Source organism: Salvelinus alpinus, chromosome 21, assembly GCF_045679555.1.
Source record: "Salvelinus alpinus chromosome 21, SLU_Salpinus.1, whole genome shotgun sequence".
Taxonomy (NCBI): Eukaryota; Metazoa; Chordata; class Actinopteri; order Salmoniformes; family Salmonidae; genus Salvelinus; species Salvelinus alpinus.
In genome coordinates, this window is record NC_092106.1 from 41,890,576 (window position 1) to 41,912,810 (window position 22,235).

Genomic DNA, 22,235 nt, shown 5'->3' on the forward strand with positions numbered 1-22,235 from the left:
CTTCTTGGTAAGCAACTCCAGTGTAGATTTGGCCTTGTGTTTTAGCTTATTGTCCTGCTGAAAGGTGAATTCATCTCCCAGTGTCTGGGGGAAAACAGACTGAACCAGGTTTTACTCTAGGATTTTGCCTGTGTTTTAGGTTATTGTCCTGCTGAAAGGTGAATTCATCTCCCAGTGTCTGGTGGAAAGCAGACTGAACCAGGTTTTCCTCTAGGATTTTGCCTGTGTTTTAGGTTATTGTCCTGCTGAAAGGTGAATTCATCTCCCAGTGTCTGGTGGAAAGCAGACTGAACCAGGTTTTACTCTAGGATTTTGCCTGTGCTTAGCTCTATTCCATTTATTTTTCATCCTGAAAAACTCACCAGTCTGTAATGATTACAAGCATACCCATAACATGACGCAGCCACCACTATAGTTGAAAATATGGAGAGCGGTAATCAGTAATGTGTTTTATTGGATTTGCCCCAAATATAACACTTTGTATTCAGGACAAAAAGTTAATCGCTTTCCCATGTTTTTTGCAGTATTACTTTTGTTGCAAACAGGATGCATGTTTGGGAATATTGTTATGCTGTACCAGCTTCCTTTTTTTCACTCTGTCAAGTAGGTTAGTATTGTGGAGTAACTACAATGTTGTTGATCCATCCTCAGTGTTCTCCTCTCACAGCCATTAAACTCTATAACTGTTTTAAAGTCACCATTATCATCATGGTGAAATCCCTGACCGGTTTCCTTCCTCTCCGGCAACTGAGTTAGGAAGGACACCTGTATCTTTGTAGTGACTGGGTGTATTGATACACCATCCAAAGTGTAATTAATAACTTCACCATGCTCAAAGGGATATTTAATGTCTGTTTTTTTTGTTTTGTTTACACATCTGCCAATAGTTGCCCTTCTTTGCGAGGGATTGGAAAATCTCCCTGGTCTTTGTGGTTGAATCTGTGTCTGAAATGCACTGCTCGAGTGAGGGACCTTACAGATAATTGTATGTGTGGGGGTACAGAGATGGAGCTGTCACGTTCCTGACCTGTTTTTCCTTTTTCTTCTATTTATTTAGTTGGTCAGGGCGTGAGGTGGGGTAGGCTGTCTATGTGTGATTTTCTATGTTGGGGTTTTGTGTTCGGCCTGGTATGATTCTCAATCAGAGGCAGCTGTCAATCGTTGTCCCTGATTGAGAATCATACTAAGGCAGCCGGGGTTTCACGTGTGTTTTGTGGGTGTTTGTATCTCGTGTTAGTGTTCGTGCCACACGGGACTGTTTTCGGTTTTGTCACGTTTGTTGTTTTTGTATTTGTAAGTGTTCTGGATTGTTTCGTTATAATAAATCATCATGAACGCAAATCACTCCGCATATTGGTCTGATCCTTCTCGCCTCTCCTCGTCCGAGGAGGAGGAAGACGACAGCCGTTACAGAACCACCCACCAACACAGGACCAAGCGGAGTGGAGAAGGGCGGCAACAGCAGCAGAAAAAAAACCAGGACTCCTGGACTTGGGAGGAGATTCTGGACGGAAAAGGACCCTGGCTTCAGCCAGGGGAATATTGCCGTCCCAAGGCGGAGTTGGAGGCAGCGAAGGCAGAGAGGCGCTGGTATGAGGAGGCAGCGCGGCGACGCGGTTGGGAGCCCAAGAGTCAGACCCCAAAAATTTATTGGGGGGGCACACGCGGAGTGTGGCAAAGCCGGGTAGGATACCTGAGCCAACTCCCCGTGCTTACCGTGGAGTGAGAGGGCGTCGTACTGGTCAGACACCGTGTTATGTGGTAAAGCGCACGGTGTCCCCAGTACGCGTGCTTAGACCAGTGCGGGCTATTCCACCTCGCCGCACTGGCAGGGCTACGGGGACCATTCAACCTGGTAGGGTTGGGGAGGCTCGGTGCTCAAGAGCACGTGTCCTCCTTCACGGTCCGGTATACCCGGTGCCACCTCCACGTACCAGTCCTCCGGTGGCAGCCCCCCGCACCAGGCTGTCTCTCCGGGTTCTCTCTCCAGCTGCTTCCACCTGTCCAGCGCTGTCAGAGCCTTCCTCCTCTCCAGCACAGCCAGTGTCTGAACTGTCTGCCTGCCCAGCGTTGTCTGAACTGTCTGCCTGCCCAGCGCTGTCTGAACTGTCTGCCTGCCCAGCGCTGTCTGAACTGCCTGCCTGCCCAGCGCTGTCTGAGCTGCCTGCCTGCCCAGCGCTGTCTGAGCTGCCTGCCTGCCCAGCGCTGTCTGAGCTGCCTGCCTGCCCAGCGCTGTCTGAGCTGCCTGCCTGCCCAGCGCTGTCTGTCTGTCCCGAGCCTTCCGCCAGACAGGATCAGCCAGAGCCGTCCAGCCAGGACCAGCCAGAGCCGTCCAGCCAGGACCAGCCAGAGCCGTCCAGCCAGGACCAGCCAGAGCCGTCCAGCCAGGATCCGCCAGAGCCTTCCGCCAGCCAGGACCAGCCAGAGCCGTCCAGCCAGGACCCGCCAGAGCCTTCCGCCAGCCAGGATCCGCCAGAGCCTTCCGCCAGCCAGGATCCGCCAGAGCCTTCCGCCAGACAGGATCCGCCAGAGCCTTCCGCCAGCCAGGATCCGCCAGAGCCTTCCGCCAGACAGGATCAGCCAGAGCCTTCCGCCAGACAGGATCCGCCAGAGCCGTCCAGCCAGGACCAGCCAGAGCCAGCAAGCCAGGATCCGCCAGAGCCTTCCGCCAGACAGGATCCGCCAGAGCCTTCCGCCAGACAGGATCCGCCAGAGCCTTCCGCCAGACAGGATCCGCCAGAGCCTTCCGGCAGACAGGATCAGCCAGAGCCTTCCGCCAGACAGGATCAGCCAGAGCCATCCAGCCAGGACCAGCCAGAGCCAGCCAGCCAGGATCCGCCAGAGCCAGCCAGCCAGGATCCGCCAGAGCCAGCCAGCCAGGATCCGCCAGAGCCAGCCAGCCAGGATCCGCCAGAGCCCGCCAGCCAGGATCCGCCAGAGCCAGCCAGCCAGGATCCGCCCCTCAGTCCGGTGCTGTCCCTCAGTCCGGAGCTGCCCCTCAGTCCGTTGCTGCCCTTTGGTATAGTGGGATTGACATGGAGGGTGGCCATTGGGAGGAGGCCACGGAAGCGGGGTTTGACTATGGTGGGGTGGGGACCACGACCAGCGCCAGAGCCGCCACCGTGGACAGACGCCCACCCAGACCCTCCCCTAGACTTTATGCTGGTGCGCCCGGAGTTCGCACCTTAAGGGGGGGGTTATGTCACGTTCCTGACCTGTTTTTCCTTTTTCTTGTATTTATTTAGTTGGTCAGGGCGTGAGTTGGGGTGGGTTGTCTATTTGTGATTTTCTATGTTGGGGTTTTGTGTTCGGCCTGGTATGATTCTCAATCAGAGGCAGCTGTCAATCGTTGTCCCTGATTGAGAATCATACTAAGGCAGCCGGGGTTTCACGTGTGTTTTGTGGGTGTTTGTATCTCGTGTTAGTGTTCGTGCCACACGGGACTGTTTTCGGTTTTGTCACGTTTGTTGTTTTTGTATTTGTAAGTGTTCTGGATTGTTTCATTATAATAAATCATCATGAACGCAAATCACTCCGCATATTGGTCTGATCCTTCTCGCCTCTCCTCGTCCGAGGAGGAGGAAGACGACAGCCGTTACAAGAGCAGTCAAAAAAATCGTGTTAAACAAAATTATTGCACACAGAGTGAGTCAATGCAACTTATTATGTGACTTGTTAAGCAGATTTTAACTCCTGAACTTCTTTAGGCTCCTTGCCATAACTAAGGGGTTTAATGCATATTGACTCAAGACATTTCAGTTTTTAAATGTTTTATTAATTTGTAAACAAACTGAAAAACATAATTCCACAAAATGGGGTACTGTGTGTAGGCCAGTGACATAAATCTAAATTGAATCCATATTAAATTCAGGCTGTAACACAACAAACTGTGGAAAAAGTCAGGGGGTGTGAATACTTTCTGAAGGCCTTGTAGAGCCGAACACAGCACTGCCTTTCTGAAGGCCTTGTAGAGCCGAACACAGCACTGCCTTTCTGAAGGCCTTGTAGAGCCGAACACAGCACTGCCTTTCTGAAGGCCTTGTAGAGCCGAACACAGCACTGCCTTTCTGAAGGCCTTGTAGAGCCGAACACAGCACTGCCTTTCTGAAGGCCCTGTAGAGCCGAACACAGCACTGCCTTTCTGAAGGCCCTGTAGAGCCGAACACAGCACTGCCTTTCTGAAGGCCTTGTAGAGCCGAACACAGCACTGCCTTTCTGAAGGCCTTGTAGAGCCGAACACAGCACTGCCTTTCTGAAGGCCTTGTAGAGCCGAACACAGCACTGCCTTTCTGAAGGCCTTGTAGAGCCGAACACAGCACTGCCTTTCTGAAGGCCTTGTAGAGCCGAACACAGCACTGCCTTTCTGAAGGCCTTGTAGAGCCGAACACAGCACTGCCTTTCTGAAGGCCCTGTAGAGCCGAACACAGCACTGCCTTTCTGAAGGCCCTGTAGAGCCGAACACAGCACTGCCTTTCTGAACAACGTGGGCTTCAATTAGAAGAATCTCAGAGCAGAGAACAACCAAGGTGTTTTATAATGCCAGAGACGGGCTACTGCTAATATTTTCGTCATAACTATTCTGAAAACTACTTAAGAGCCTGTGTTGAGTAAAGCTACTTCAGAGGCTGAAGACTTTTCATGATTTTGGAGGGAATTATCATGTCACCATAAGAGAAAGAATCTGATGGTAAGTATATTTTCTAAATGTTCCATTGACTAAGGACCTGATTTAATCTGTAGCGCTATCTATATATACTATATATACACTGCTATCTATATATACTATATATACTGCTATCTATATATACTATTTATATATACACATATACTGCTATCTATATATACTATATATACTGATATCTATATATACTATATATACTGCTATCTATATATACTATTTATATATACACATATACTGCTATCTATATATACTATATATATACTGCTATCTATATATACTATTTATATATACACATATACTGCTATCTATATATACTATATATAATGATATCTATATATACACATATACTGCTATCTATATATACTATATATACTGCTATCTATATATACTATATATACTGCTATCTATATATACTATTTATATATAAACATATACTGCTATCTATATATACTATATATACTGCTATCTATATATACTATTTATATATACACATATACTGCTATCTATATATACTATATATACTGCTATCTATATATACTATTTATATATACACATATACTGCTATCTATATATACTATATACACTGCTATCTATATATACTATTTATATATACACATATACTGCTATCTATATATAATATACATGTATATATACTGCTATCTATATATATATACTGCTATCTATATATACTATTTATATATACATATATACTGCTATCTATATATACTATATATACTGCTATCTATATATACTATTTATATATACACATATACGGATATATATAAATACTATATAAGTATATATACTGCTATCTATATATACTGCTATCTATATATACTATATATATACTGCTATCTATATATACTATATATATACTGCTATCTATATATACTATATATATACTTCTATCTATATATAATATATATATATATATATACTGCTATCTATAGCAGTAGTAGTAGTATAGCAAAATATCCGTGTCATAGCTCAACTTATACCGCATTCACGAAAAACGCTGCATACAGTATGTCGACTCAATCGGAAATTACCATTATATTTTCACAAGGATCTTCCACTATACTACCGCGATAGGGATTGAATCCAGTTTTTTTTTTTCAGTCTAACAAACTGTATATAATACTGTGTGTAAATGGAGAGATCAGAGAGAGAGAGATACTCACATGCAAACTGTAGCAGGGCATCCCGACTCAGGACCGTCCCATAGCTGTTCTCCACCTTACACTGGTATCTCCCATAGTCTGCCGTCTCACTGGCGTTGGCTATTATCAAGTTGCCGTCGATCAAGCTGTAACGGTAATCTGCCTCCACGTCCACCGCTGTTCCATTGATGAACCAACTGCAGACATAAACAATGATACCAAAGGGCAGGGTTACATGTAGAATCTGTGGCTCCGATTCTTATGAATATGGACAGATAGATAGAGAAAGGCAGAGATAGTCATAGATAAAGAGATTGAGACGGACAGATAGAAAGGAGAGAGAGAGAGAGAGAGAAACACACACACACATAGAGACACACACACAGAGAGAGACACACACACACACAGAGAGACACACACACAGAGAGAGACACACACACAGAGAGAGACAAAGACACACACAGAGAGACACACAGAGAGAGACAGAGACACACACAGAGAGAGAGAGACAGAGAGAGAGAGAGAGAGCAACATTTCAATTGGCTATATTAAAACTGCTTAATTTCCTGAGTGTAGGTTATTTCCCTGACATCTGGAATCAAGGACTCCTAACCCCAATCTTTAAGAACGGAGACAAATTTGACCCTAACAATTACAGAGGCATTTGTGTGAACAGTAACCTGTGGAAGGTTTTCTGTAGTATTATACATGTAATTAATAAGCACAATGTCTTGAGTAAAAGCCAAATTGGATTTATACCAAAACATCGCATGACTGATCATATTTAAACCCTACACACCCTGATAGATAAACATGTTCACCAAAATAATACCAACCTACACGCTTGCTTCATCGACTTCCAAAAAGCATTTGATTCTATTTGGCATACAGGACTGATCTACAATGTTATTGAAAGTGGTGTAGGGGGTAAAACACATGACATAATTAAATCAATGTATACTGGCAATACGTGCAGCATTAAAATGGGCAAGAAAATAACAGAATTCTTTAACCAGGGTCTAAAACTAATTGAATGTGTCATTGAACCAATTGCACTTCATGCCAGCGAGGTGTGGGGTCCACTTGCAAAACAAGATTTCACCAAATGGGACAAACACCCCATTGAAACCCTGCATGCAGAGTTCTGTAAGATTCTCCTACATGTCCAGAGGAAAACTACGAACAATGCTTGCAGGGCAGAATTAGGCCAATATCCACTAATAATAAAAACTCAAAAGAGAGCAATTAAGATGAGGAAACATCTAAAATACAGTGACCCCCTCTCATATCTTTACCAAGCCCTGCAATGCCAAGAGCTGAGCAAAGAAAAGAGTCCCCTCATCCAGCTGGTCCTGGGGCTGAGTTCACAAACCTGTTCTACTAACACACTGAAGCCTCAGTCCCCTCATCCAGCTGGTCCTGGGGCTGAGTTCACTAACCTGTTCTACTAACACACTGAAGCCTCAGTCCCCTCATCCAGCTGGTCCTGGGGCTGAGTTCACAAACCTGTTCTACTAACACACTGAAGCCTCAGTCCCCTCATCCAGCTGGTCCTGGGGCTGAGTTCACTAACCTGTTCTACTAACACACTGAAGCCTCAGTCCCCTCATCCAGCTGGTCCTGGGGCTGAGTTCACTAACCTGTTCTACTAACACACTGAAGCCTCAGGACCAGAACATCCAATCAATCAGAAAAAAACCACATTACAACACAGTCAAAACAAAACTACATTGCTTATTGTGAAACTCAAGCACAAACACAAAGCAAAATGCAGTGCTATCTGGCCCTAAATCAACAGGACACCGTGATTAACTATTTGACCATAGTTACTGATCAAAACCTTAGAAAAACCTTGACAAAGTACAGGCTCAGTGAGCACAGCCTTGCCATTAAGAAGGGTAGACACAGGAAAACCTGGCTCCCTGTAGAGGAAAGGCTGTGCAACCACTGCACAACAGCAGAACCTGAGACGGAGCTGCATTTCCTGACAAAATGTAAAAAAAATATAAAACAATTCGAGAGTGTCATTTTCCCAAATTTGAAACCCTTAATCAAGGTTTCAAAGACCTCTCTGATGAGGCTACCCGTCCTGTTGGGGGAGGACGCAGAGAGCTGTGGGTTGGCAGCGCACTACATTGCTGCCTGCCATAAGATGAGGGACAGTGTCTGACAGACCAATCAACCTGCATATGTCCTCTACTGTATGCTTATTGTTATTGTTCAATGTATGGTTATTCTGACCGTTGGTTATTGTTGTTACTGTTGTCCCGTTGACAATTTTGATTCTTATTATCTTAATATTGTAAATATCCAAAGTAAGCTTTGTCAATATGAACATTGTTACGTCATGCCAATAAAGCAAATGGAATTGAAAATTGAGAGAGAGAGAGAGAGAGAGAGAGAGAAACTATTTGCACATCATTACAACACTGTACATAAACATAATATGACATTTTCAATGTCTTTATTGCTATTGCAATTCAAATTGAAATTGATATAGACAGAGAGCCCACCGCCCACAGGGCTAGAGATAGACATAGAGTCATACCTGTATACAGGTACAGGGTTAGAGATAGAGATAGAGATAGAGTCATACCTGTATACAGGTACAGGGTTAGAGATAGAGATAGAGATAGAGTCATACCTGTATACAGGTACAGGGTTAGAGATAGAGATAGAGTCATACCTGTATACAGGTACAGGGTTAGAGATAGAGATAGAGTCATACCTGTATACAGGTACAGGGTTAGAGATAGAGATAGAGATAGATTCATACCTGTATACAGGTACAGGGTTAGAGATAGAGATAGAGATAGAGTCCTACCTGTATACAGGTACAGGGTTAGAGATAGAGATAGAGATAGAGTCATACCTGTATACAGGTACAGGGTTAGAGATAGAGATAGAGATAGAGTCATACCTGTATACAGGTACAGGGTTAGAGATAGAGATAGAGATAGATTCATACCTGTATACAGGTACAGGGTTAGAGATAGAGATAGAGATAGAGTCATACCTGTATACAGGTACAGGGTTAGAGACAGAGATAGAGATAGAGTCATACCTGTATACAGGTACAGGGTTAGAGATAGAGATAGAGATAGAGTCATACCTGTATACAGGTACAGGGTTAGAGATAGAGATAGAGTCATACCTGTATACAGGTACAGGGTTAGAGACAGAGATAGAGATAGATTCATACCTGTATACAGGTACAGGGTTAGAGATAGAGATAGAGATAGAGTCATACCTGTATACAGGTACAGGGTTAGAGATAGAGATAGAGATAGATTCATACCTGTATACAGGTACAGGGTTAGAGACAGAGATAGAGTCATACCTGTATACAGGTACAGGGTTAGAGATAGAGACAGAGTCATACCTGTATACAGGTATAGGGTTAGAGACAGAGATAGATTCATACCTGTATACAGGTACAGGGTTAGAGATAGAGATAGATTCATACCTGTATACAGGTACAGGGTTAGAGATAGAGATAGAGTCATACCTGTATACAGGTACAGGGTTAGAGACAGATAGATAGATTCATACCTGTATACAGGTACAGGGTTAGAGATAGAGAGCAGAGTCATACCTGTATACAGGTACAGGGTTAGAGACAGAGATAGAGTTCATACCTGTATACAGGTACAGGGTTAGAGATAGAGACAGAGTCATACCTGTATACAGGTACAGGGTTAGAGACAGAGATAGATTCATACCTGTATACAGGTACAGGGTTAGAGATAGAGATAGAGTCATACCTGTATACAGGTACAGGGTTAGAGATAGAGATAGAGATAGATTCATACCTGTATACAGGTACAGGGTTAGAGATAGAGACAGAGTCATACCTGTATACAGGTACAGGGTTAGAGACAGAGATAGAGTCATACCTGTATATAGGTACAGGGTTAGAGATAGAGACAGAGTCATACCTGTATACAGGTACAGGGTTAGAGACAGAGATAGATTCATACCTGTATACAGGTACAGGGTTAGAGATAGAGATAGATTCATACCTGTATACAGGTACAGGGTTAGAGATAGAGATAGAGTCATACCTGTATACAGGTACAGGGTTAGAGACAGAGATAGATTCATACCTGTATACAGGTACAGGGTTAGAGATAGAGACAGAGTCATACCTGTATACAGGTACAGGGTTAGAGACAGAGATAGATTCATACCTGTATACAGGTACAGGGTTAGAGATAGAGACAGAGTCATACCTGTATACAGGTACAGGGTTAGAGACAGAGATAGATTCATACCTGTATACAGGTACAGGGTTAGAGATAGAGATAGAGTCATACCTGTATACAGGTACAGGGTTAGAGATAGAGATAGAGATAGATTCATACCTGTATACAGGTACAGGGTTAGAGATAGAGACAGAGATAGATTCATACCTGTATACAGGTACAGGGTTAGAGACAGAGATAGAGATAGAGTCATACCTGTATACAGGTACAGGGTTAGAGATAGAGATAGAGATAGAGTCATACCTGTATACAGGTACAGGGTTAGAGATAGAGATAGAGTCATACCTGTATACAGGTACAGGGTTAGAGACAGAGATAGAGATAGATTCATACCTGTATACAGGTACAGGGTTAGAGATAGAGATAGAGATAGAGTCATACCTGTATACAGGTACAGGGTTAGAGATAGAGATAGAGATAGATTCATACCTGTATACAGGTACAGGGTTAGAGACAGAGATAGAGTCATACCTGTATACAGGTACAGGGTTAGAGATAGAGATAGAGTCATACCTGTATACATGTACAGGGTTAGAGATAGAGATAGAGATAGATTCATACCTGTATACAGGTACAGGGTTAGAGATAGAGACAGAGTCATACCTGTATACATGTACAGGGTTAGAGACAGAGATAGAGTCATACCTGTATACAGGTACAGGGTTAGAGATAGAGACAGAGTCATACCTGTATACAGGTACAGGGTTAGATACAGAGATAGATTCATACCTGTATACAGGTACAGGGTTAGAGATAGATGTCATACCTGTATACAGGTACAGGGTTAGAGATAGAGATAGAGTCATACCTGTATACAGGTACAGGGTTAGAGATAGAGACAGAGTCATACCTGTATACAGGTACAGGGTTAGAGACAGAGATAGATTCATACCTGTATACAGGTACAGGGTTAGAGATAGAGACAGAGTCATACCTGTATACAGGTACAGGGTTAGAGACAGAGATAGATTCATACCTGTATACAGGTACAGGGTTAGAGATAGAGATAGAGTCATACCTGTATACAGGTACAGGGTTAGAGATAGAGATAGAGATAGATTCATACCTGTATACAGGTACAGGGTTAGAGATAGAGACAGAGATAGATTCATACCTGTATACAGGTACAGGGTTAGAGATAGAGATAGAGATAGAGTCATACCTGTATACAGGTACAGAGTTAGAGACAGAGATAGATTCATACCTGTATACAGGTACAGGGTTAGAGATAGAGATAGAGTCATACCTGTATACAGGTACAGGGTTAGAGATAGAGATAGATTCATACCTGTATACAGGTACAGGGTTAGAGATAGAGATAGATTCATACCTGTATACAGGTACAGGGTTAGAGACAGAGATAGATTCATACCTGTATACAGGTACAGGGTTAGAGATAGAGATAGAGATAGAGTCATACCTGTATACAGGTACAGGGTTAGATATAGAGATAGAGATAGAGTCATACCTGTATACAGGTACAGGGTTAGAGATAGAGATAGAGATATAGTCATACCTGTATACAGGTACAGGGTTAGAGATAGAGATAGATTCATACCTGTATACAGGTACAGGGTTAGAGATAGAGATAGAGTCATACCTGTATACAGGTACAGGGTTAGAGATAGAGATAGAGTCATACCTGTATACAGGTACATGGTTAGAGATAGAGATAGAGATAGAGTCATACCTGTATACAGGTACAGGGTTAGAGATATAGATAGAGATAGAGTCATACCTGTATACAGGTACAGGGTTAGAGATAGAGATAGAGATAGAGTCATACCTGTATACAGGTACATGGTTAGAGATAGAGATAGATTCATACCTGTATACAGGTACAGGGTTAGAGATAGAGATAGAGTCATACCTGTATACAGGTACAGGGTTAGAGATAGAGATAGAGATAGATTCATACCTGTATACAGGTACAGGGTTAGAGATAGAGACAGAGATAGATTCATACCTGTATACAGGTACAGGGTTAGAGACAGAGATAGAGATAGAGTCATACCTGTATACAGGTACAGGGTTAGAGATAGAGATAGAGTCATACCTGTATAAGAGGTACAGGGTTAGAGACAGAGATAGAGATAGATTCATACCTGTATACAGGTACAGGGTTAGAGATAGAGATAGAGATAGAGTCATACCTGTATACAGGTACAGGGTTAGAGATAGAGATAGAGATAGATTCATACCTGTATACAGGTACAGGGTTAGAGACAGAGATAGAGTCATACCTGTATACAGGTACAGGGTTAGAGATAGAGATAGAGTCATACCTGTATACATGTACAGGGTTAGAGATAGAGATAGAGATAGATTCATACCTGTATACAGGTACAGGGTTAGAGATAGAGACAGAGTCATACCTGTATACATGTACAGGGTTAGAGACAGAGATAGAGTCATACCTGTATACAGGTACAGGGTTAGAGATAGAGACAGAGTCATACCTGTATACAGGTACAGGGTTAGATACAGAGACAGAGTCATACCTGTATACAGGTACAGGGTTAGAGACAGAGATAGATTCATACCTGTATACAGGTACAGGGTTAGAGATAGAGACAGAGTCATACCTGTATACAGGTACAGGGTTAGAGACAGAGATAGATTCATACCTGTATACAGGTACAGGGTTAGAGATAGAGATAGAGTCATACCTGTATACAGGTACAGGGTTAGAGATAGAGATAGAGATAGATTCATACCTGTATACAGGTACAGGGTTAGAGATAGAGACAGAGATAGATTCATACCTGTATACAGGTACAGGGTTAGAGATAGAGATAGAGATAGAGTCATACCTGTATACAGGTACAGAGTTAGAGACAGAGATAGATTCATACCTGTATACAGGTACAGGGTTAGAGATAGAGATAGATTCATACCTGTATACAGGTACAGGGTTAGAGATAGAGATAGAGATAGATTCATACCTGTATACAGGTACAGGGTTAGAGATAGAGACAGAGATAGATTCATACCTGTATACAGGTACAGGGTTAGAGATAGAGATAGAGATAGATTCATACCTGTATACAGGTACAGGGTTAGAGATAGAGATAGAGTCATACCTGTATACAGGTACAGGGTTAGAGATAGAGATAGAGTCATACCTGTATACAGGTACAGGGTTAGAGATAGAGATAGATTCATACCTGTATACAGGTACAGGGTTAGAGACAGAGATAGATTCATACCTGTATACAGGTACAGGGTTAGAGATAGAGATAGATTCATACCTGTATACAGGTACAGGGTTAGAGACAGAGATAGATTCATACCTGTATACAGGTACAGGGTTAGAGATAGAGATAGAGATAGAGTCATACCTGTATACAGGTACAGGGTTAGATATAGAGATAGAGATAGAGTCATACCTGTATACAGGTACAGGGTTAGAGATAGAGATAGAGATATAGTCATACCTGTATACAGGTACAGGGTTAGAGATAGAGATAGATTCATACCTGTATACAGGTACAGGGTTAGAGATAGAGATAGAGTCATACCTGTATACAGGTACAGGGTTAGAGATAGAGATAGAGTCATACCTGTATACAGGTACATGGTTAGAGATAGAGATAGAGATAGAGTCATACCTGTATACAGGTACAGGGTTAGAGATAGAGATAGAGATAGAGTCATACCTGTATACAGGTACAGGGTTAGAGATAGAGATAGAGATAGAGTCATACCTGTATACAGGTACATGGTTAGAGATAGAGATAGATTCATACCTGTATACAGGTACAGGGTTAGAGATAGAGATAGAGATAGATTCATACCTGTATAAAGGTACAGGGTTAGAGATAGAGATAGAGATAGAGTCATACCTGTATACAGGTACAGGGTTAGAGATAGAGATAGAGATAGATTCATACCTGTATAAAGGTACAGGGTTAGATATAGATATAGAGATAGATTCATACCTGTATACAGGTACAGGGTTAGAGACAGAGATAGAGATAGAGTCATACCTGTATACAGGTACAGGGTTAGAGATAGAGATAGAGATAGAGTCATACCTGTATACAGGTACAGGGTTAGAGATAGAGATAGATTCATACCTGTATACAGGTACAGGGTTAGAGATAGAGATAGAGTCATACCTGTATACAGGTACAGGGTTAGAGATAGAGATAGAGTCATACCTGTATACAGGTACATGGTTAGAGATAGAGATAGAGATAGAGTCATACCTGTATACAGGTACAGGGTTAGAGATAGAGATAGAGATAGAGTCATACCTGTATACAGGTACAGGGTTAGAGATAGAGATAGAGATAGAGTCATACCTGTATACAGGTACATGGTTAGAGATAGAGATAGATTCATACCTGTATACAGGTACAGGGTTAGAGATAGAGATAGAGATAGATTCATACCTGTATAAAGGTACAGGGTTAGAGATAGAGATAGAGATAGAGTCATACCTGTATAAAGGTACAGGGTTAGATATAGAGATAGAGATAGATTCATACCTGTATACAGGTACAGGGTTAGAGACAGAGATAGAGATAGAGTCATACCTGTATACAGGTACAGGGTTAGAGATAGAGTCATACCTGTATACAGGTACAGGGTTAGAGATAGAGATAGAGTCATACCTGTATACAGGTACATGGTTAGATATAGAGATAGATTCATACCTGTATACAGGTACAGGGTTAGAGATAGAGATAAAGATATAGTCATACCTGTATACAGGTACATGGTTAGAGATAGAGATAGATTCATACCTGTATAAAGGTACGGGGTTAGAGATAGAGATAGAGTCATACCTGTATACAGGTACAGGGTTAGAGATAGAGATAGAGATAGATTCATACATGTATACCGGTACAGGGTTAGAGACAGAGATAGAGATAGATTCATACCTGTATAAAGGTACAGGGTTAGAGATAGAGATAGAGATAGAGTCATACCTGTATACAGGTACAGGGTTAGAGATAGAGATAGAGTCATACCTGTATACAGGTACAGGGTTAGAGATAGAGATAGAGTCATACCTGTATACAGGTACAGGGTTAGAGACAGAGATAGAGATAGATTCATACCTGTATACAGGTACAGGGTTAGAGATAGAGACAGAGTCATACCTGTATACATGTACAGGGTTAGAGACAGAGATAGAGTCATACCTGTATACAGGTACAGGGTTAGAGATAGAGACAGAGTCATACCTGTATACAGGTACAGGGTTAGATACAGAGATAGATTCATACCTGTATACAGGTACAGGGTTAGAGATAGAGATAGATTCATACCTGTATACAGGTACAGGGTTAGAGATAGAGATAGAGTCATACCTGTATACAGGTACAGGGTTAGAGATAGAGACAGAGTCATACCTGTATACAGGTACAGGGTTAGAGACAGAGATAGATTCATACCTGTATACAGGTACAGGGTTAGAGATAGAGACAGAGTCATACCTGTATACAGGTACAGGGTTAGAGACAGAGATAGATTCATACCTGTATACAGGTACAGGGTTAGAGATAGAGATAGAGTCATACCTGTATACAGGTACAGGGTTAGAGATAGAGATAGAGATAGATTCATACCTGTATACAGGTACAGGGTTAGAGATAGAGACAGAGATAGATTCATACCTGTATACAGGTACAGGGTTAGAGATAGAGATAGAGATAGAGTCATACCTGTATACAGGTACAGAGTTAGAGACAGAGATAGATTCATACCTGTATACAGGTACAGGGTTAGAGATAGAGATAGATTCATACCTGTATACAGGTACAGGGTTAGAGATAGAGATAGAGATAGATTCATACCTGTATACAGGTACAGGGTTAGAGATAGAGACAGAGATAGATTCATACCTGTATACAGGTACAGGGTTAGAGATAGAGATAGAGATAGATTCATACCTGTATACAGGTACAGGGTTAGAGATAGAGATAGAGTCATACCTGTATACAGGTACAGGGTTAGAGATAGAGATAGAGTCATACCTGTATACAGGTACAGGGTTAGAGATAGAGATAGATTCATACCTGTATACAGGTACAGGGTTAGAGACAGAGATAGATTCATACCTGTATACAGGTACAGGGTTAGAGATAGAGATAGATTCATACCTGTATACAGGTACAGGGTTAGAGACAGAGATAGATTCATACCTGTATACAGGTACAGGGTTAGAGATAGAGATAGATTCATACCTGTATACAGGTACAGGGTTAGAGACAGAGATAGATTCATACCTGTATACAGGTACAGGGTTAGAGATAGAGATAGAGATAGAGATAGAGTCATACCTGTATACAGGTACAGGGTTAGATATAGAGATAGAGTCATACCTGTATACAGGTACAGGGTTAGAGATAGAGATAGAGATATAGTCATACCTGTATACAGGTACAGGGTTAGAGATAGAGATAGATTCATACCTGTATACAGGTACAGGGTTAGAGATAGAGATAGAGTCATACCTGTATACAGGTACAGGGTTAGAGATAGAGATAGAGTCATACCTGTATACAGGTACATGGTTAGAGATAGAGATAGAGATAGAGTCATACCTGTATACAGGTACAGGGTTAGAGATAGAGATAGAGATAGAGTCATACCTGTATACAGGTACAGGGTTAGAGATAGAGATAGAGATAGAGTCATACCTGTATACAGGTACATGGTTAGAGATAGAGATAGATTCATACCTGTATACAGGTACAGGGTTAGAGATAGAGATAGAGATAGATTCATACCTGTATAAAGGTACAGGGTTAGAGATAGAGATAGAGATAGAGTCATACCTGTATACAGGTACAGGGTTAGAGATAGAGATAGAGATAGATTCATACCTGTATAAAGGTACAGGGTTAGATATAGAGATAGAGATAGATTCATACCTGTATACAGGTACAGGGTTAGAGACAGAGATAGAGTCATACCTGTATACAGGTACAGGGTTAGAGATAGAGATAGAGATAGAGTCATACCTGTATACAGGTACAGGGTTAGAGATAGAGATAGATTCATACCTGTATACAGGTACAGGGTTAGAGATAGAGATAGAGTCATACCTGTATACAGGTACAGGGTTAGAGATAGAGATAGAGTCATACCTGTATACAGGTACATGGTTAGAGATAGAGATAGAGATAGAGTCATACCTGTATACAGGTACAGGGTTAGAGATAGAGATAGAGATAGAGTCATACCTGTATACAGGTACAGGGTTAGAGATAGAGATAGAGATAGAGTCATACCTGTATACAGGTACATGGTTAGAGATAGAGATAGGTTCATACCTGTATACAGGTACAGGGTTAGAGATAGAGATAGATTCATACCTGTATAAAGGTACAGGGTTAGAGATAGAGATAGAGATAGAGTCATACCTGTATACAGGTACAGGGTTAGAGATAGAGATAGAGATAGATTCATACCTGTATAAAGGTACAGGGTTAGATATAGAGATAGAGATAGATTCATACCTGTATACAGGTACAGGGTTAGAGACAGAGATAGAGATAGAGTCATACCTGTATACAGGTACAGGGTTAGAGATAGAGATAGAGATAGAGTCATACCTGTATACAGGTACAGGGTTAGAGATAGAGATAGAGTCATACCTGTATACAGGTACATGGTTAGATATAGAGATAGATTCATACCTGTATACAGGTACAGGGTTAGAGATAGAGATAAAGATATAGTCATACCTGTATACAGGTACATGGTTAGAGATAGAGATAGATTCATACCTGTATAAAGGTACGGGGTTAGAGATAGAGATAGAGTCATACCTGTATACAGGTACAGGGTTAGAGATAGAGATAGAGATAGATTCATACATGTATACAGGTACAGGGTTAGAGACAGAGATAGAGATAGATTCATACCTGTATAAAGGTACAGGGTTAGAGATAGAGATAGAGATAGAGTCATACCTGTATACAGGTACAGGGTTAGAGATAGAGATAGAGATAGAGTCATACCTGTATACAGGTACAGGGTTAGAGATAGAGATAGAGATAGATTCATACCTGTATACATGTACAGGGTTAGAGATAGAGATAGAGATAGAGTCATACCTGTATTCAGGTACAGGGTTAGAGATAGAGATAGATTCATACCTGTATACAGGTACAGGGTTAGAGACAGAGTTAGAGATAGATTCATACCTGTATACAGGTACAGGGTTAGAGATAGAGAAAGATTCATACCTGTATACAGGTACAGGGTTAGAGACAGAGATAGAGATAGAGTCATACCTGAATACAGGTACAGGGTTAGAGATAGAGATAGATTCATACCTGTATACAGGTACAGGGTTAGAGACAGAGATAGAGATAGAGTCATACCTGTATACAGGTACATGGTTAGAGATAGAGATAGATTCATACCTGTATACAGGTACAGGGTTAGAGACAGAGATAGAGATAGATTCATACCTGTATACAGGTACATGGTTAGAGATAGAGATAGAGATAGAGTCATACCTGTATACAGGTACAGGGTTAGAGATAGAGATAGAGATAGAGTCATACCTGTATACAGGTACAGGGTTAGAGATAGAGATAGCGATAGAGTCATACCTGTATACAGGTACAGGGTTAGCGATAGAGTCATACCTGTATACAGGTACATGGTTAGAGATAGAGATAGATTCATACCTGTATACAGGTACATGGTTAGAGATAGAGATAGAGATAGAGTCATACCTGTATACAGGTACAGGGTTAGCGATAGAGTCATACCTGTATACAGGTACAGGGTTAGCGATAGAGTCATACCTGTATACAGGTACAGGGTTAGAGATAGAGATAGAGACATACCTGTATACAGGTACAGGGTTAGAGATAGAGATAGAGACATACCTGTATACAGGTACAGGGTTAGAGATAGAGACAGAGTCATACCTGTATACAGGTACAGGGTTAGAGATAGAGATAGAGATAGATTCATACATGTATACAGGTACAGGGTTAGAGACAGAGATAGAGATAGATTCATACCTGTATAAAGGTACAGGGTTAGAGATAGAGATAGAGATAGAGTCATACCTGTATACAGGTACAGGGTTAGAGATAGAGATAGAGATAGAGTCATACCTGTATACAGGTACAGGGTTAGAGATAGAGATAGAGATAGAGTCATACCTGTATACAGGTACAGGGTTAGAGATAGAGATAGAGATAGAGTCATACCTGTATACAGGTACAGGGTTAGAGATAGAGATAGAGATAGAGTCATACCTGTATTCGGGTACAGGGTTAGAGATAGAGATAGATTCATACCTGTATACAGGTACAGGGTTAGAGACAGAGTTAGAGATAGATTCATACCTGTATACAGGTACAGGGTTAGAGATAGAGAAAGATTCATACCTGTATACAGGTACAGGGTTAGAGACAGAGATAGAGATAGAGTCATACCTGTATACAGGTACAGGGTTAGAGATAGAGATAGATTCATACCTGTATACAGGTACAGGGTTAGAGACAGAGATAGAGATAGAGTCATACCTGTATACAGGTACATGGTTAGAGATAGAGATAGATTCATACCTGTATACAGGTACAGGGTTAGAGACAGAGATAGAGATAGATTCATACCTGTATACAGGTACATGGTTAGAGATAGAGATAGAGATAGAGTCATACCTGTATATAGGTACAGGGTTAGAGATAGAGATAGAGATAGAGTCATACCTGTATACAGGTACAGGGTTAGAGATAGAGATAGCGATAGAGTCATACCTGTATACAGGTACAGGGTTAGCGATAGAGTCATACCTGTATACAGGTACATGGTTAGAGATAGAGATAGATTCATACCTGTATACAGGTACATGGTTAGAGATAGAGATAGAGATAGAGTCATACCTGTATACAGGTACAGGGTTAGCGATAGAGTCATACCTGTATACAGGTACAGGGTTAGCGATAGAGTCATACCTGTATACAGGTACAGGGTTAGAGATAGAGATAGAGACATACCTGTATACAGGTACAGGGTTAGAGATAGAGATAGAGACATACCTGTATACAGGTACAGGGTTAGCGATAGAGTCATACCTGTATACAGGTACAGGGTTAGCGATAGAGTCATACCTGTATACAGGTACAGGGTTAGAGACATAGATAAAGATAGAGTCATACCTGTATACAGGTACAGGGTTAGCGATAGAGTCATACCTGTATACAGGTACATGGTTAGAGACAGAGATAAAGATAGAGTCATACCTGTATACAGGTACAGGGTTAGAGACAGAGATAGAGATAGAGACATACCTGTATACAGGTACAGGGTTAGAGATAGAGATAGAGATAGAGACATACCTGTATACAGGTACAGGGTTAGAGACAGAGATAGAGATAGAGACATACCTGTATACAGGTACAGGGTTAGAGATAGAGATAGAGATAGAGACATACCTGTATACAGGTACAGGGTTAGAGATAGAGATAGAGATAGAGTCATACCTGTATACAGGTACAGGGTTAGAGATAGAGATAAAGATAGAGTCATACCTGTATACAGGTACAGGGTTAGAGATAGAGATAGAGAAATACCTGTATACAGGTACAGGGTTAGAGATAGAGATAGAGATAGAGTCATACCTGTATACAGGTACAGGGTTAGAGATAGAGATAGAGATAGAGTCATACCTGTATACAGGTGCAGGGTTAGAGATAGAGATAGAGATAGAGTCATACCTGTATACAGGTACAGGGTTAGAGACAGAGATAGAGATAGAGTCATACCTGTATACAGGTACAGGGTTAGAGATAGAGATAGAGATATAATCATACCTGTATACAGGTGCAGGGTTGCCTCTGGCTTCACAGCTCATCATAACTTTCTTCTCCTCAGAGTCCAGCGCAAAGATGGCGTCATGTGGTTCCTGGACGAACACCGGCCCCAACTCTTCACGCTCTGAATGACACAGAAGTTCATGAGGAGTTCAGATAAGAGGGTCACATTGAAGAAAGATGACACGCTGAAAAGTCTGTGGGAATTCTTCCTCCTGGAAAGCAAGACAAAATACACCAAAAAAAGGCCATTTCTTATTTTTTTCTATTTGTGTGTGTGTGTGTAAACAACCCTTCCTTTTTCAGAGGGAGTAACACCAACACTAAATCAAATGGTTGTAGAGGGAGTAACACCAACACTAAATCAGATGGTTTTAGAGGGAGTAACACCAACACTAAATCAGATGGTTGCAGAGGGAGTAACACCAACACTAAATCAGATGGCTGTAGAGGGAGTAACACCAACATTAAATCAGATGGTTTTAGAGGGAGTAACACCAACACTAAATCAGATGGTTTTAGAGGGAGTAACACCAACACTAAATCAGATGGTTTTAGAGGGAGTAACACCAACACTAAATCAGATGGTTTTAGAGGGAGTAACACCAACACTAAATCAGATGGTTTTAGAGGGAGTAACACCAACACTAAATCAGATGGTTTTAGAGGGAGTAACACCAACACTAAATCAGATGGTTTTAGAGGGAGTAACACCAACACTAAATCAGATGGTTTTAGAGGGAGTAACACCAACACTAAATCAGATGGTTTTAGAGGGAGTAACACCATCACTAAATCAGATGGTTTTAGAGGGAGTAACACCAACACTAAATCAGATGGTTTTAGAGGGAGTAACACCAACACTAAATCAGATGGTTTTAGAGGGAGTAACACCAACACTAAATCAGATGGTTTTAGAGGGAGTAACACCATCACTAAATCAGATGGTTGTAGAGGGAGTAACACCAACACTAAATCAGATGGTTTTAGAGGGAGTAACACCAACACTAAATCAGATGGTTGTAGAGGGAGTAACACCAACACTAAATCAGATGGTTTTAGAGGGAGTAACACCAACACTAAATCAGATGGTTGTAGAGGGAGTAACACCAACACTAAATCAGATGGGTTTAGAGGGAGTAACACCAACACTAAATCAGATGGTTTTAGAGGGAGTAACACCAACACTAAATCAGATGGTTTTAGAGGGAGTAACACCAACACTAAATCAGATGGTTTTAGAGGGAGTAACACCAACACTAAATCAGATGGTTTTAGAGGGAGTAACACCAACACTAAATCAGATGGTTTTAGAGGGAGTAACACCAAC

The 22,235-nt window shown here is 41.6% G+C and overlaps 1 protein-coding gene across 1 annotated transcript in view; it reads right to left on the minus strand.

Moving 5' to 3' along the window:
• cntn5 (contactin 5) overlaps positions 1 to 22,235 on the minus strand; it is a 493,785-nt gene that overhangs the window by 246,272 nt on the left and 225,278 nt on the right. Inside the window, exons 4-5 of the mRNA XM_071358202.1 lie at positions 20,906 to 21,029; positions 5,863 to 6,038 (exon numbers count right to left, since the gene is read on the minus strand). Coding sequence (XP_071214303.1) covers positions 5,863 to 6,038; positions 20,906 to 21,029 — 300 coding nt within the window. The remainder of the gene's footprint in view (positions 1 to 5,862; positions 6,039 to 20,905; positions 21,030 to 22,235) is intronic.